This window comes from Ranitomeya imitator, chromosome 1 (genome assembly GCF_032444005.1).
Source record: "Ranitomeya imitator isolate aRanImi1 chromosome 1, aRanImi1.pri, whole genome shotgun sequence".
In the NCBI taxonomy this organism is placed as follows: domain Eukaryota; kingdom Metazoa; phylum Chordata; class Amphibia; order Anura; family Dendrobatidae; genus Ranitomeya; species Ranitomeya imitator.
In genome coordinates, this window is record NC_091282.1 from 995,900,709 (window position 1) to 995,914,931 (window position 14,223).

Consider the following 14,223-nt stretch of genomic DNA (forward strand, 5'->3'; position numbering starts at 1 on the left):
TGATTAATGACTGAATTTGTTATGTTGGTTGGCACATCGCAAAAAAATGCGATAAGCTATTAAAATGTAGCATTTACTTCAAATTGATATCGATAAAAATGTCAGCTCGCCATGCGATAGACACATCCTCCTCCTGCTCCATCAGCTGAAAAATCTTGTGAAAATGGTGAAATAAGTGGATGATTATTTTAATTTTTTTTTTGTCTACTTAAATTAAAATAGAAAACGTGTATAGTTCTTTTTGGATATCGCTGTAATCCTTTTGCCTGGTCATTGCTACCTCCCAATGAATGCTGTGAAAACGAAACTAAAAAGAAGAAACCATTGCAGATGTGTATTCTATTTCATCTTTTTTATTGCTGAACTTGGAAACTTTTTTTTTTTTTTTCCGGTGCATTATGTGGTAGAATCAATAGTCATTTAAAATTCTATAACTTGTGGGGCAGAAAACAAGCCCTCACACGTCTTTGTGGACCAAAAATAAACAAGTTCTGGCTCTTGGGAAGAAGGGGAGGAAAAAATGCAAACGCCCCAAAATACAGAAGATTGCCAGGTTGGGAAAGGGTTAAGGTGGAAAGGATGACTTGTCACCCCTTCAGCCAGCGCCTGACGCAGCACTAGATGATCTGAGGCCCCTGTGGTTATGGGGTATAAGCCGCCAACAGACTAGTCCCCCTCACATGCAGTTTATATATACATCATGTGCTGCCTAGTGTGTAGCATTCATAACATCCATGGTCTGATGATTAATGAGGAGCCGGTCATGGGACTAATAATAATTACTAGCAATCTGAGGTTCATCGCATTTGGTGACAGTACTGTATGTGAAGGTGACAAATGGTCTTCTTGGTTAAAGTTGATAAGGAACATGTTTTCTTAGCACTCAGAGATGTTTGACACTGAGATATTATAACTGTTCACGTCATGTGAGTGATGACAGGCCTGTCCAGTACCTGCTTCATGCCGTGGTGGAGAGGCGGAATGGAGGTCTGACATCACTGCCGTATGGTTAAAGCCAAAGAGATTTTCCATGAAATGTGAGGACGTAATGACTTACCAGGAACCTGAATAATGAACTTGTACTTCAAGAATTAAAACCATCAATTTGGGTATGGCTGTACAAGCACATATTTATATATTATATTTTTCGCTTATTTGGGTCGTGATGTGATCATTGTTCGCTGTGGCTGCACGTCTTCTACAGCCACAACACATGCCTAGCAAACAGGCAATCCCTGCATGTGTTGTGGCTGTCGAACACGGCAACTCAAACATAGTATTAGAGCACGCCGAAGATACTCTATTAACACATGAGCATGCTCGTATAACACCTTATCCGAGCACACACGCTCATCACTAATCACAATACATCGATCAGCCATGATATGAAAACCACCCACCTAATACTGCATCGGTTCCTCCCAGGCCGCTCTGTCCCATTGAAGCAACAACTTCACATCATCTGTCATTGTGCTCTTCTTTTTTCCCTAACCTTCGTCCAGTAGCGATAACTTTTGTTATTTTTCGACATTGTCGTATAAGGGCTTTTTTTTTTTAAAACCCCTTTAGTGTACGTTAATGACCAGGCCAATTTTTACAATTCTGACCACTGTCACTTTGTGGTTATAACTCTTGAACGCTTCAACGGATCCTGGTGATTCTGAGACTCTTTTTGTGACATATTGTACTTCATGTTAGTGGTAAAACTTCTTTGCTATGACTTGCGTTTATTTGTTTAAAAAAAAAAAAAACGGAAATTTGTCAACTTTGAATTTTCATGTCCTTAAATCACAGAGACATGTCACACAAAATAGACTGGGGCGGCCTACCCTTTCAAGGGGCCGATCTCGCCCAACCAACAACAGGCGAGCATGGCGAGTGTCGCCTCCCCGTATCCTCTCGTGCGACGTGGGATGCCATGCCTGAGCTATACTAGGGGCGACGGTTCCCTTCAGGGCGCCGAGCTCCACGCACCAGCAATTACTTTAGATCAGAACAATTTGGGAACCAAAATAGTTTTTTAAGAAGTTGTAAGGGTTAAAAGTGAATGAGTGACTTATAGATAGAAAAGACCCAAAAGTGACACCATTCTAAAAACTGCACCCCTCGAGCTGCTCAAAACTACATTCAAGAAGTTTATTAACCATTCAGGTGCTTCACAGGAATTTTTGGAATGTGAAAAAAAAAAAAAATTCTAACTTTTTTTTTTCACAAAAAAATTACCTTCAATCCAATTTTTTTTTTTATTTTGACAAGGGTAACAGGAAAAAATGGACCCCAAAATTTGTTGTGTAATTTCTCCTGAGTACGCCAGTACACCATATGAAGGAGAAAACTACTGTTTGAGTGCACGGAAAGGAAGGAGCGTCATTTGACTTTTTGAATGTAAAATTTCCTAGAATAGTTAGCGGATGTCATGTCCTGTGTGGAGAGCCCTTGATGTGCCTAAACCGTGGGAACAGGGCACAGCTCAGAAGGTTAGGAGCGCCAGATTTTACAGTTATGGGTTGCAGGTGCCATGAGGTGCCAGAACAGCAGAAGCCCCAAAAGTTACCCCATTTTACAAACTACACTTATCAATGAATTCATCTAGGGGTGCAGTGAGCATATTGACACCAAAGGTGGGTCACAGAATTTTATACCATTGGGCAGAGAGGAAAAAATAACTACATTTTTACCCCCAAAATTTTGTTTTACCCCAGATATTACATTTTTACACGAGAAGTGGGTAAAAACAACACCGTAATTCGTCCCACAACTTCTACTGAACGTGGCCAATTTTTGAAGGGCGGAATGTACAAAAACCAGTAATTCATGATTTATTTGTTGTTGTTGTTGTGGGGGGGGGGGGGGAGGGGTTATATCATTCAGTGTGTGGTAAAATTGATAAGGCCGTTTTATTCTTCGGGTCACTACTATTGCAGCGATACCTCATTATATAGTTGTTTGTTGTGTTTTTTTGGTTTAGGCGCTTTAGCATTAAAAAATCTATTTTATAGAAAAAATAATTATTTGTAATTATTTTTGCATCACTTTATTCTGAGGGCTATAACTTTTTTATTTTTATGGTGATGGAGCTGTATGAGTGTTTGCTTGTTGTGGGCCAAGATGACGTTTTCGGTGGTACCATGGTTATGTATATTCTTTATCGCATTTTATTCCACTTTTTCTTCAGCGGTATGATAATGCATAGGTTTTTTTGGCCTTGTTTTTTATTTTATTACGGTGTTCACTTACTATACTATAGACCCCAATCCAGAGCCTCTCACCTAGCCAAATCAGTTCTCATGCTTCGCACTGACGAGGGCCAAAACCCGAAACACCGTGTCTGCGAATTGAGATACTATTTGGCTTTTATCCTAAGTCATATTGCACGACTCGTTAAAGGGTTGATGGTGACTTGTAGGATCGCTACTTCCAACAGGTGGCGCTATAGAGTTTAAGTCCTCTTTTTCTCAGAAGAGGCAATTTGCACACTTACTATATATAAATATATATATTTTTGACTTTGTCCTACTATGGGACTATCATTTTTTTTGCTCCTGGCACTCGGTGACAGGTGTCAGCTGATACCTGGCAGCGATCGCGCGCACAGCTTGTATACACGATCACGTGGACGTAATAATCTGTCCCCCGTCAATAAGTACCAGGACACGTGGACGTATTATTACTGAATATGTTGCCAAGGGGTTAATGAATAGCATTATTTTTTAATTATGCCATTCATTTACCTTTGTGTCCTGAAAAGGAAACAAAATTCCACTTTTGTTTTTTCTTGTCTTTTTTTTTTAAACACCGTTGATCATTCTGTAAAAAAATGGCCAAGCCATATGATACTCCAGATCAGCACAATTACCACAATACCACACTATATAGTTTTCTGTTAGTTTATTTACATTTTCTGAGACCTATTTTGTTTTTGTCGATGACGCCGTTTGAGGTCTTGGTCTTTTGCATGGCGAGAAGACATTTTTATTGGTATCATTTTGTTGACATGTTTTGATCGCTTTTCATTTTGTTATTTTGGTAGAGATGTTGTTCTTTTTAACTTTAGATTTTGATAGTTCAGACTTTTACGGACACCGCAATACCAAATGTTTTATTTTTTCTTTATTTGTTAATAGGACAAAGGAAGTGATTTTAATTTTTTTTTCAAAAGCTTCTTTTTTTAATTTTCTTATTGCTTGTTCTACTTCAATGCCACAGTACATAAATGTATTTGTCAAAAATCGTATCTGTATCTGAAAATAAATGTATATATGTTCTATTCTGCAGGCTAATGATTCTCTCTTCGCTTGGTTTCAGGCATGTTATGGCATATTGAAAGTGCCAGAAGGAAGTTGGCTGTGCCGGACCTGTGCCTTAGGGGTACAGCCAAAGTGTTTATTGTGTCCGAAGAAAGGAGGGGCTATGAAGCCCACACGCAGTGGCACCAAGTGGGTCCATGTCAGCTGTGCTCTGTGGATTCCTGAGGTATTACTATTTTTCTCTAAGTAAAGTCTGCAATTTTTATTGACTTGATAACAATATCTTCTGTAGATATTTGGACACTATATTCAGGTATAGTGTTTTTCAAGTGCGGCCATAAATATTTGAATCTGACTTATTGCAGTAGATCAAGCTTATCTATATTATATTGTCCCTAGAAAGTAAAGTCATAGAATTAGGAAAATCACAGGAGGGATAGACATGTTAGTGATGTGCAAATTATGAAACAATGGAAAGAAAATGTTTAAAACCTTCGATATTGAGTATGAGTGCAGAAATACACGCACTCGCACATGTTGGCTGCTATCAGTGAGGTTATTAGTGGTCTGATAAGTGATTATTCTCACTAAATGCAGTTGGGCACTCAAATCAGCATGATCCACTGCTGGCACCTCCTTTTACCAGCTAATGACTACCTATATATGCTTGATGAGACACGTGTCTTGGAACAGGACACAATGGCATGTTGAAACCACGCAGGTTGCTCACAATCAACATATACAGTCTTGCATTGTCGTGTTGAAAAACACACGTAGGACACTCGAAAAAACTGGTTCTCATGCTTTATACTGACTAAATCGAAATGTTTCAAAAACAATTTTTTTTCACCATTTGCACTTCATTAAAATATCTCTCAGTACTGTAATTTCTATACTTAAATGACTTTGCCTTTTTGTTGCTGCATTTTAATGTAGAGAACTAATGTATGTCTGTCACTGGCTTCCATTAATAAATAAAAGAAAAAAAAATTGTGTATATTTACACTGGGAGCAGTTCTTATTTTCATATTCCCTGAATGTAAGAATTTACCAAGATGTGAACAAATGCTAATTTCTCTTGAGCATTTTTTTTGTTCTTATTTATGTATTTGCTTCTTTTTAAAGCAGTTGTCCACTGCGGATAACCCCCTTCTTTAACTAAATGTTTGGCACCGATAAAGTAAAATAGAAAAACCTCTACTCACTTCCAGTGCTGGTGCTGTCTACCAGTGTCAGCCCTAGCGGTCCCGGGGCTCTCATGCGGTTTGACACGTGGTGCCTGGCGCCCAATCAGCACTGGCCTCACTGTCACCGCCTACGTATTTGACTATGTAAAGGAAACCAGGGGCTGCTGCTGATCTGACTTCCTCTTCATGTTCTATGCATGGGAGGTGAGGACAGGTTTTTTATTTTATTGAGGCCAAACATTTAGTTCAAGAAGGGGTTGTCCTAATAGTTGGACAATCCCTTTAAATATCTTGGTGAGAAGGTTTTATTCCAGCTACTGTAATGTAATAATGATATATTGTTGTTATCCTAGGTGAGCATTGGCAGTCCAGAAAAGATGGAGCCCATTACTAAGGTGTCTCACATTCCCAGCAGTCGCTGGGCTCTTCTCTGCAACCTGTGTAATGACAAGTTTGGGGCCTGCATACAGGTAAGGCTTGCTCAATATAACTTTTGTAAATGGTTTGCAAGATCTTTTTTTTGTTGTTTTTCTTTATTGTTAGGGTAGCAGCTGTACAGAGACAGTTTACCATGCTACACTTTTTAGGCAAACCTGAAAAGGAATTGCAAGGAAGTATACATTTTGCCACCATTTTTGTTAAACTGAGCAAAACAAACTGTTTCTCTTTAAGCTGCTGGGCACAATGGTGGCTCAGTGGATAGCACTGTTGCTTTGCAATGCTGGGGTCCTGGATTCAACTACCACTAAGGACAACATCCGTAAGTTAATTGTTTTATATTTTCTCCTTCCCCCATGACGGCACCACAGAGAAAGGGGATCCGCCCTTCAAGTACAGGAAACCTACAGATAAAAAGGCGGTACCTGAAATTCAGCCCTGGCATTTGACATCACACAGGCCCATGCTGTCCCCGTCCCCAAGCACCAGATGTAATTTATCTACCGTATATACTGGAGTATAAGCCGAGATTTTCAGCCCAAATTTTTGGGCTGAAAGTGCCCCTCTCGGCTTATACTCGAGTCACGGTCTGTGGCAGGGTCGGCAGGTGAGGGGGGGGGGGGGGGAGAGGTCTGAGGCATACTTACCTAGTCCCGGCGATCCTGACGCTCCCCCTGCCCGTCACACTGTCTTCGGGTGCCGCAGCTCTTCCCCTGTACAGCGGTCACGTGTGACCGCTCATTAAACTTATGAATATGGACTCCACTCCCACAGGGGTGGAGCCGCATATTCATTTCTCTAATCAGCGGTACCGGTGACCGCTGATAGAGGAAGAAGCTGCGGCACCCGAAGACAGTGTGACGGGCAGGGGGAGCGTCAGGATCGCTGGGAGCAGGTAAATATGTCATATTTACCTGTCCACGATCCACATGTCGGGCGCCGCTCCATCTTCCCGGCGTCTCTCCGCTCTGACTGTGCAGGTCAGAGGGCGCGTTGAAGCATATAGTGTGCGTGGCGCCCTCTGCCTGATCAGTCAGTGCGGAGAGACGTCGGGACCGGACGCTGGGGAGCTGCAAGCAAGAAAGGTGAGTATGTGTTTTGTTTTTGTTTTTTATTGCAGCAGCAGCGTTATATATGGCACAGATTTATAATGAGCATCTATGGGGCCAAACTGAACGGTGCAGAGCATATATGGCACAGCATTATAAGGAGCATCTATGGGGCCATAATGAACGGTGCAGAGCATATATGGCACAGCTTTATAAGGAGCATCTATAGGGCCATAATGAACGGTGCAGAGCATTGTATATGGGGCACAGCTTTATATGGAGCATCTATGGGGCAATAATCAATGGTATGGAGCATTATATATGGCACAGCTTTATATGGAGCATCTATGGGGCAATAATGAATGGTATGGAGCATCTATTTTTATTTTTGAAATTCACCGGTAGCTGCTGCATTTTCCACGCTAGGCTTATACTCGAGTCAATAAGTTTTCCCAGTTTTTTGTGGCAAAATTAGGGGGGTCGGCTTATACTCGGGTCGGCTTATACTCGAGTATATACGGTATATATATATGATCGTCTAACTGTTTGTCCGTTACGGAAATCCCGCGTCGCTGATCGGTTGCGCCCGCGACCAATCAGCGACAGGCACAGTCCGGCTGCGAATTGGCGCGGGATTTGAACCACGCTTCACTGATTGGTCGCACCCGGCCGGCGACAACCAATCAGCAATCAGCAGTTCTGATACCCGCCTTATGGAAGTTATGGCCACCAAAAATACGACTTTCCAAGAAAGGAAAGGCAAGGAAATATCTTGAAGAGGCTCAAAGGGAGCCTCCTGCAAGGCCCTTAAGACCAAATGAAGGTCCCAAGCTTCCAAAGGAGTTTTATAAGGAGGGACCTTATGAGCGACTCCCTGAAAAAAAGTCCTCACCTGACAGTTAGTAGCAATCCTGCGCTGAAAAAGGACCGATAAGGCTGAAGTCTGCCTTTTAAGGCCATGTTCACACGTTGCGTCCTGTCCCTGCGGGTTTTCTCGCAGCGGATTTGATAAATCTGCAGGGCAAACCCGCTGCGGTTATCCCTGCAGATTTATCGCGGTTTGTCCTGCGGGTTCCGATGCGGGATTTTACCCCTTCTATTGATGCTGCATATGCAGCAATATGCAGCATCAATAGTAATGTTAAAAATAATAAAATCATGATATACTCACCCTCTGACGTCCCGATCTCCTCGGCGCTGCAGGCGGCGGTCCGGTTCCAAAGATGCTGTGCGACCAGGACCTTCGTGACGTCACGGTCATGTGACTGCGACGTCACAGCAGGTCCTGGTTGCATAGCAAACCTGAGACCGGACGGCCGCGTGCAGCGCTGAGACTTCAGAGGTGAGTATATCATTATTTTTTATTTTAATTCTTTTTTTTATTTTACTCAAATATTGTTCCCGGGGCCTGGAGGAGAGTCTCCTCTCCTCCACCCCGGGTATAACCCGCACATTATCCGCTTACTTCCCGCAAGGTGGGCACAGCCCCATGCGGGAAGTAAGCGGATCAATGCATTTCTATGGGTGCAGAATAGCTGCGATTCTGCACAAAGAAGTGACATGCTGCGGGTGTTTAACCGCTGCGTTTCTGCGCGGTTTTTCCCGCAGCATGTGCACAGCGGTTTGCGGTTTCCATTGGTTTACATGTAAATGTAAACGCAATGGAAACTGCAGCGGACCCGCAGCGGCAAAATCGCTGCGGTTCCGTGGTAAAAACCGCAACGTGTGAACATGGCCTTAGAGTACTTGGAGCAAGCCCTGAATCCAGTCCTGCTTGGAGAAAGGCTAGAATATTATGGATGGAAAAACGCAGAGGATGTATAATGCAAACTGGACCTCTAGGCACTTTAATTTGGGACCTGTGCCCTGAATGTCCAGTTCATCGCCCCCATTCTTTAGTATACATGAATTTTTTAAATTAAATATTATTATATACAAACGGTTACTGTGGCTCTCATAAGCCGTATCACACAGCTGGCCATTGAAGGTGCATAATTAGGGCCGCTAATCTAGAAACCAAAGTTTCCACCGTGCAAATTCACTACAGTTCCCACTAATTGTCCTCACTTTAGTCCCTATTGTTTCCCTTTTTCCGGCGTCTTCAATGCAGCCCAGGACGTGAAAAGTAAGAAGCTGACCATTGTGTGTATGTATGAGACACATAATGAATATAGGCTGTGTGTGTGTATGTAGTGGGTGCACATATGTGTGCATGAGTCTGTGTAGTGTGTGTGCAGTGTGTGCAAATGTGTAGGTAATACAATATATGTCCATATGTGTGTATTGGATGTTATTTTTATTGTTTGTTTAGAAGGTTACCCAACAGGGGTCAAAGGGTTAATGGTTCACTATGGACAGCCCTTGTAATTTAGAAAAAAAATATTACAGCACAAATATGGCATGCTGCAGATATAAATGTGTGACGTGCCGAAGTATCTGCAAACTTCACATCCACATTTTGTAGAACCCCACTTACTGCCATTATTGCTCTGTAAATTAGTTGATGAATTTACACATAAAATCTGCAATAAATAGGACATATCTTAAGGGGTTGTCAGGTCTTCATCGATAAGCCTGCCGGCACTCTGTGTGACTACAGACTTATCATTCCCCCCCAGCGGCACCCAGTGTGCGCTACGGGGATTCGTCAGTTTCTGACCCTGGAACGGAAGGCATAAATAAGTTATACAGTCTCCTGGCAACTTGAAGCGGCCTTACTCCGTACTCTTTTATATGGAGGGACGCCGTGCTCACTAGTCGGCCCACTGGACGGCCACATCAATAGACTGGCCACGGCCTCGCTCAATGCAATTGTTATGGAATGGGCCACTAGACGGGCTCTGGCTGGGAGTATGTAGAACGCATACATAACTTCCAGTCCTGGATCAAAAACTGGCGAATCCCCGTAGCACACACAGAGCATGCCTTGGGGGGATTCATAAGTCTGCAGTCACACAGAGTGCCTGCAGACGTAACAATTTGGACCAGACAACCCCTTTGGGCACATGCTCAAGATCAGGAAATAGCAGCGTTTTGGATGCAGCATATTTTCGCTGCACTCAATTGCGCAGTTAAATCCGCATGTATTCATTGAACAATGGGGATCAACCGCATCCAGTACACATCTATTGTGGACATTTCTGTTGTGGAGACGCTAGAAATTGACATGGTGATGCCCTTAAACTCACCCATGGCGCTGGTCTATGCAGCGGTAAATAGAAGCCCAGTGGGCACTGGATTTCGATAACCCCATCCACTGTGCTTGTAATGTAGAACACAGAGTTTTGGACGCAGCACAGGTGAGCTGTGTCCAGAAACTTCTATTCCTGATCGTGGGCACGCATACTTTAAGGCTTCTGTCTGTGTCAGTAAAGGACAACACATGGGCCAATTGTAGCCTATGTCCCAGTGCACACTAACACATTTCTAAATGAACTGATGGTGGAGGCATTAGTATAAAGAAAGGTGTATCTAATTGCATGGGGTAGGGCATGTGTAAAAGGGGGTGTGAGTGATTATGGGGGATGATTAGAATGCATTGGGTGTATGTAATTACACAGCGGGGGTGGGAAGGTGGGGATGATTTTAATGGATCACTATACTGTACAGGGTATATGTGATAACACTTTTGGGGGTTAATGTTTATTAAAATGTCATGTAAATGTGTATGTGTTTTTGTTGCATAGGACTGCTGGTATCCTTCATTACATTATCTGTACTCTGTTATTGTCTTTGGCCAGATCAACCCCCCCCTTCCCCACCACCACCCCCGGCTGTGAATATATCCCCCACCCCTCTTCCCCACCACCACCCCAGGCTGTGAATATATTCCCCCTTCCCCACCACCACCCCCGGCTGGTGAGTATAAGCCGAGATCTTCAGCCCATTTTTTTGTGCTGAAAGTCCCCCACTCGGCTTATGCTCGTTATACCCAGGGGTCGGCAGGGGAGGGGGAGCGGGGTCTGTCTAATTATACTCACCTACTCCTGGCGCGGTCCCTGCAGGTCCCTGGCTCCCCCGACGCCGGCAGCTTCTTCCTGTACTGAGCGGTCACATGGTACCGCTCATTACAGTGATGAATATGCGGCTCTACCTCCCATAGAGGTGGAGCCGCATATTCATCACTGTAATGAGCAGTAACGGTGACCGCTCCGTACAGGATGAAGCTGCAGTGTTGGGGAAGTAGGGACTGCACAGCGCCAGGAGCAGGTGAGTATAACGGGGAGGGGAGCGCAGCGCTGCACGATTTTCACCTCTCCCCGTTCCGGGCGCCGCTCAGTCTTCAGCGTCTTCTGCAGTGACGCTCAGCTCAGAGGGCGCAATGACGTGGTTAGTGCGCGCCCTCTGCCTGAATGTCAGTGCAGAAGACGCTGAAGATGGAGTGGCGCCGGAACGAGGAGCAGGTGAATATTGAAAGTGCCGGGGGCCTGAGCGACGGAGAGAAGAGTATGTGATTTTTTTTTTATTTTTTTTTAATCGCAGCAACCGCAAATGGGGCAAGTCTCTGTATGGGGCATCTATGGGGCCATAATGTTTGTGCAGCACTATATGGGGCCATAACCTTTGTGCAGCACAATATGGGGCCATAAAGATTGTGCAGCACTATATAGGGCAAGTGTTTGTATAGAGCATCTAAGGGGCCATAACGTTTGTGCAGCACTATATGGGGCAAGTGTCTGTATGGGGCCATAATTAACGTTTGTGGAGCACTACGGTATATGGGGCAGGTGTCTGTATGGAGCATCTTATGGGGCCATAATCAAGGTTTGTGCAGCACTATATGGGGCAAATATCTTTATGGAGCATCTTATGGGGCCATAATCTGCATTTGTGCAGCATTATATTGGGCAAATGTGTCTATGGGGCATCTTATGGGGCCATTATTAACCTTTATGCAGGATTATATGGGGCATATTTTAATATGGAGCATCTTATGGGGCCATCATGAACTGTATGGAGCATTATATGGGGCTCCTGATTCAATATGGATATTCAAAAACACTTAACCTACTGATGTCTCAATTAATTTTACTTTTATTGGTATCTATTTTTACTTTTGACATTTACCGGAAGCTGCTGCATTTCCCACCCTAGGCTTATACTCGAGTCATTATGTTTTCCCAGTTTTTTTGTGGGAAAATTAGGGGGTCAGCTTATACTCGAGTATATACGGTATATTTTCAGCTTTGATAATTTAGTTGGCTGGTAGACCAAGTCCACAGTGTACGCAATTATATGCGAGTGTATGTGGTTCTGCACTAAAACAATTCATTCAATCTGCAAACAGTTCAGTGAACATTTGCGTTCTCTACCATCAGGAACAGGTTCTCGGGCCCACTGGTGAACTGTGCCACATGCCGCTCTATATTATAAATATATACCACTGAGGGGGGGCGAAGGGCATAAGGCACTGCAAAGATGCACAATTAATCCTGAAGACAGAGGAATTAGGCCCCATAGGTATCAATGGCCGTAATAATTTAAAGGGGTTGTCCTGTTAAAAAAATTACCTATCCACAGGATAGGTGATAACTATCGGATCGGTGGAGATCGCGTCACTCCGAACCGCATCCATCAGCATATCGGGGAATTTTTAGCATAGCAGGTCAGACATCTCACCACAGCTCCATTCATCCTCTATGGTGCTGCTGGAAAAAGCAGCGTACAGCGGTCACCAGCCCCATAGAAAATGAATGGAGCACAGGTAGAGTGTGCAGGGATAAGAGTGCTGCATTCTGCCGATCTGTGTGGCTCTGCGCGATCAGATCCACAACGATTTCAGCAAGTTATCTCCTATTTTGTGGGTAAGGATAAATTGTTGTAATTGGACAAGTCCTATTTAAATCCCTTTCTATAGATAGCTTTGGTGTGTTGTGGTTATGAAAGCAGTCACACCTCCTTTATATATAGATAATTAGGTATTATTATGGAGTTAGATGTAATAAAATATGCTAATTAAGTTGTAAATAGAATTGGGTGGTACAATGTGACTCGTCATGACCAGATGAAGTGTGGTAACAGGTGAAACGGCTATGGCCTCATCTCTGTCACCGTGCCTCAAGAATGCTAGCTAATGCCGGATTAGTCAGTGCCGCTTTCTATTTTCGCCATGTTGGAGTATAACCGGAGCATGCAGCCTGCCATTGAAACTGCTGGCACAGTAGCACAAGTTGTATTCTCTGTCTCCGAATCGGCGTATCTCCTGCAAAACCCACTGATCCCATGAAATGACACTGGGACGTGAAAGGCACAGCATCTAATGGAGAGTCTTTGATTAGCACAACCTCACATGTGTCCTCGAAGACCATTCACAGTGCACCCGGGCAGTGAAAGCATGAGCTTGGGCTTTACAGATACGAAAACGAGTAATGCATAATGGTTCTGTCACTTTGTACCCAGTCCACCTGTTGCTTGGCTGCAGGCAGCAGAATAGTTACTGGTTATCAGCACAGTTCTAGAAGTTTCCTTTCGGAGGGATCTCGGTCATATTGCTCAGCATTTCTCCTGTTCCTGGTTTATATAGAGACCACATGGATAAACCTGATTCTTGGTACCTTAAGGCAAGCGATGCTGAGCCTTTGTCCCCCCTTCCATTATAGCTCTGATTTCTGCCCTTTTGCTGTACATTTAAGCCCAGTCATAAATGGGGCTGATGGACTCGTTTTACTTGGTGCCTTTCACCTAAGGCTCTGATTAGGACAGACCTCAAACATACGCTTGTATACTTATTTTACATAACGTGTCATTTAGTGCAAAATTGCATGAAGGAAAATTTGTGGGTAAAACATTTAGTTTTTTTGTTTAATTTAATGAATTTTCTTTGTCAATTTTCATACTTTGTAAAAAAAAAAAAAAAAAACAAACTTCTAGCAGTAAGAAGGGTTAAGCTTTGCAACCTTAAAAATAGACTAATGTGTGATATGTGTTCCAGCCATTATCATAGGCTCCCAGGTGGGCATGATAAAAACAGGATGAATTTCATCTCTCGGGGGATGTTACATAATCACAGATGTAATTATAGGGTTTTATTTCTGTTGTGTGTTTTTTCTCTAATCCCCCGAGGGCTGCAGATGACTGTAGATGTGTGATTAAAGTGTGTGCATGTGCGTGATGGAGTAAACGTCCAGCCCGTCCACAGACCGCAGCGTGCGGCCTTGTAAATGAACAGCGCCGATCCCTGGAATTGCTGCCAGTCCGTTAAATGCCATGGGATAATGACTAAAAGCTTTCCATGGTCTGATAGTTTGCCATTGCTCAGGTGATGGCCGTCATCTGTGTATTGATCCGCCCGCCGTCTTCTGT

General features: G+C 43.5%; 1 protein-coding gene across 1 annotated transcript in view; it reads left to right on the plus strand.

The window, feature by feature from the left end:
- Positions 1-14,223, plus strand: part of JADE1 (jade family PHD finger 1) — a 110,132-nt gene that overhangs the window by 80,702 nt on the left and 15,207 nt on the right. Inside the window, exons 7-8 of the mRNA XM_069743942.1 lie at positions 4,306-4,473; positions 5,788-5,904. Of these exons, the coding sequence (XP_069600043.1) occupies positions 4,306-4,473; positions 5,788-5,904 (285 nt within the window). The remainder of the gene's footprint in view (positions 1-4,305; positions 4,474-5,787; positions 5,905-14,223) is intronic.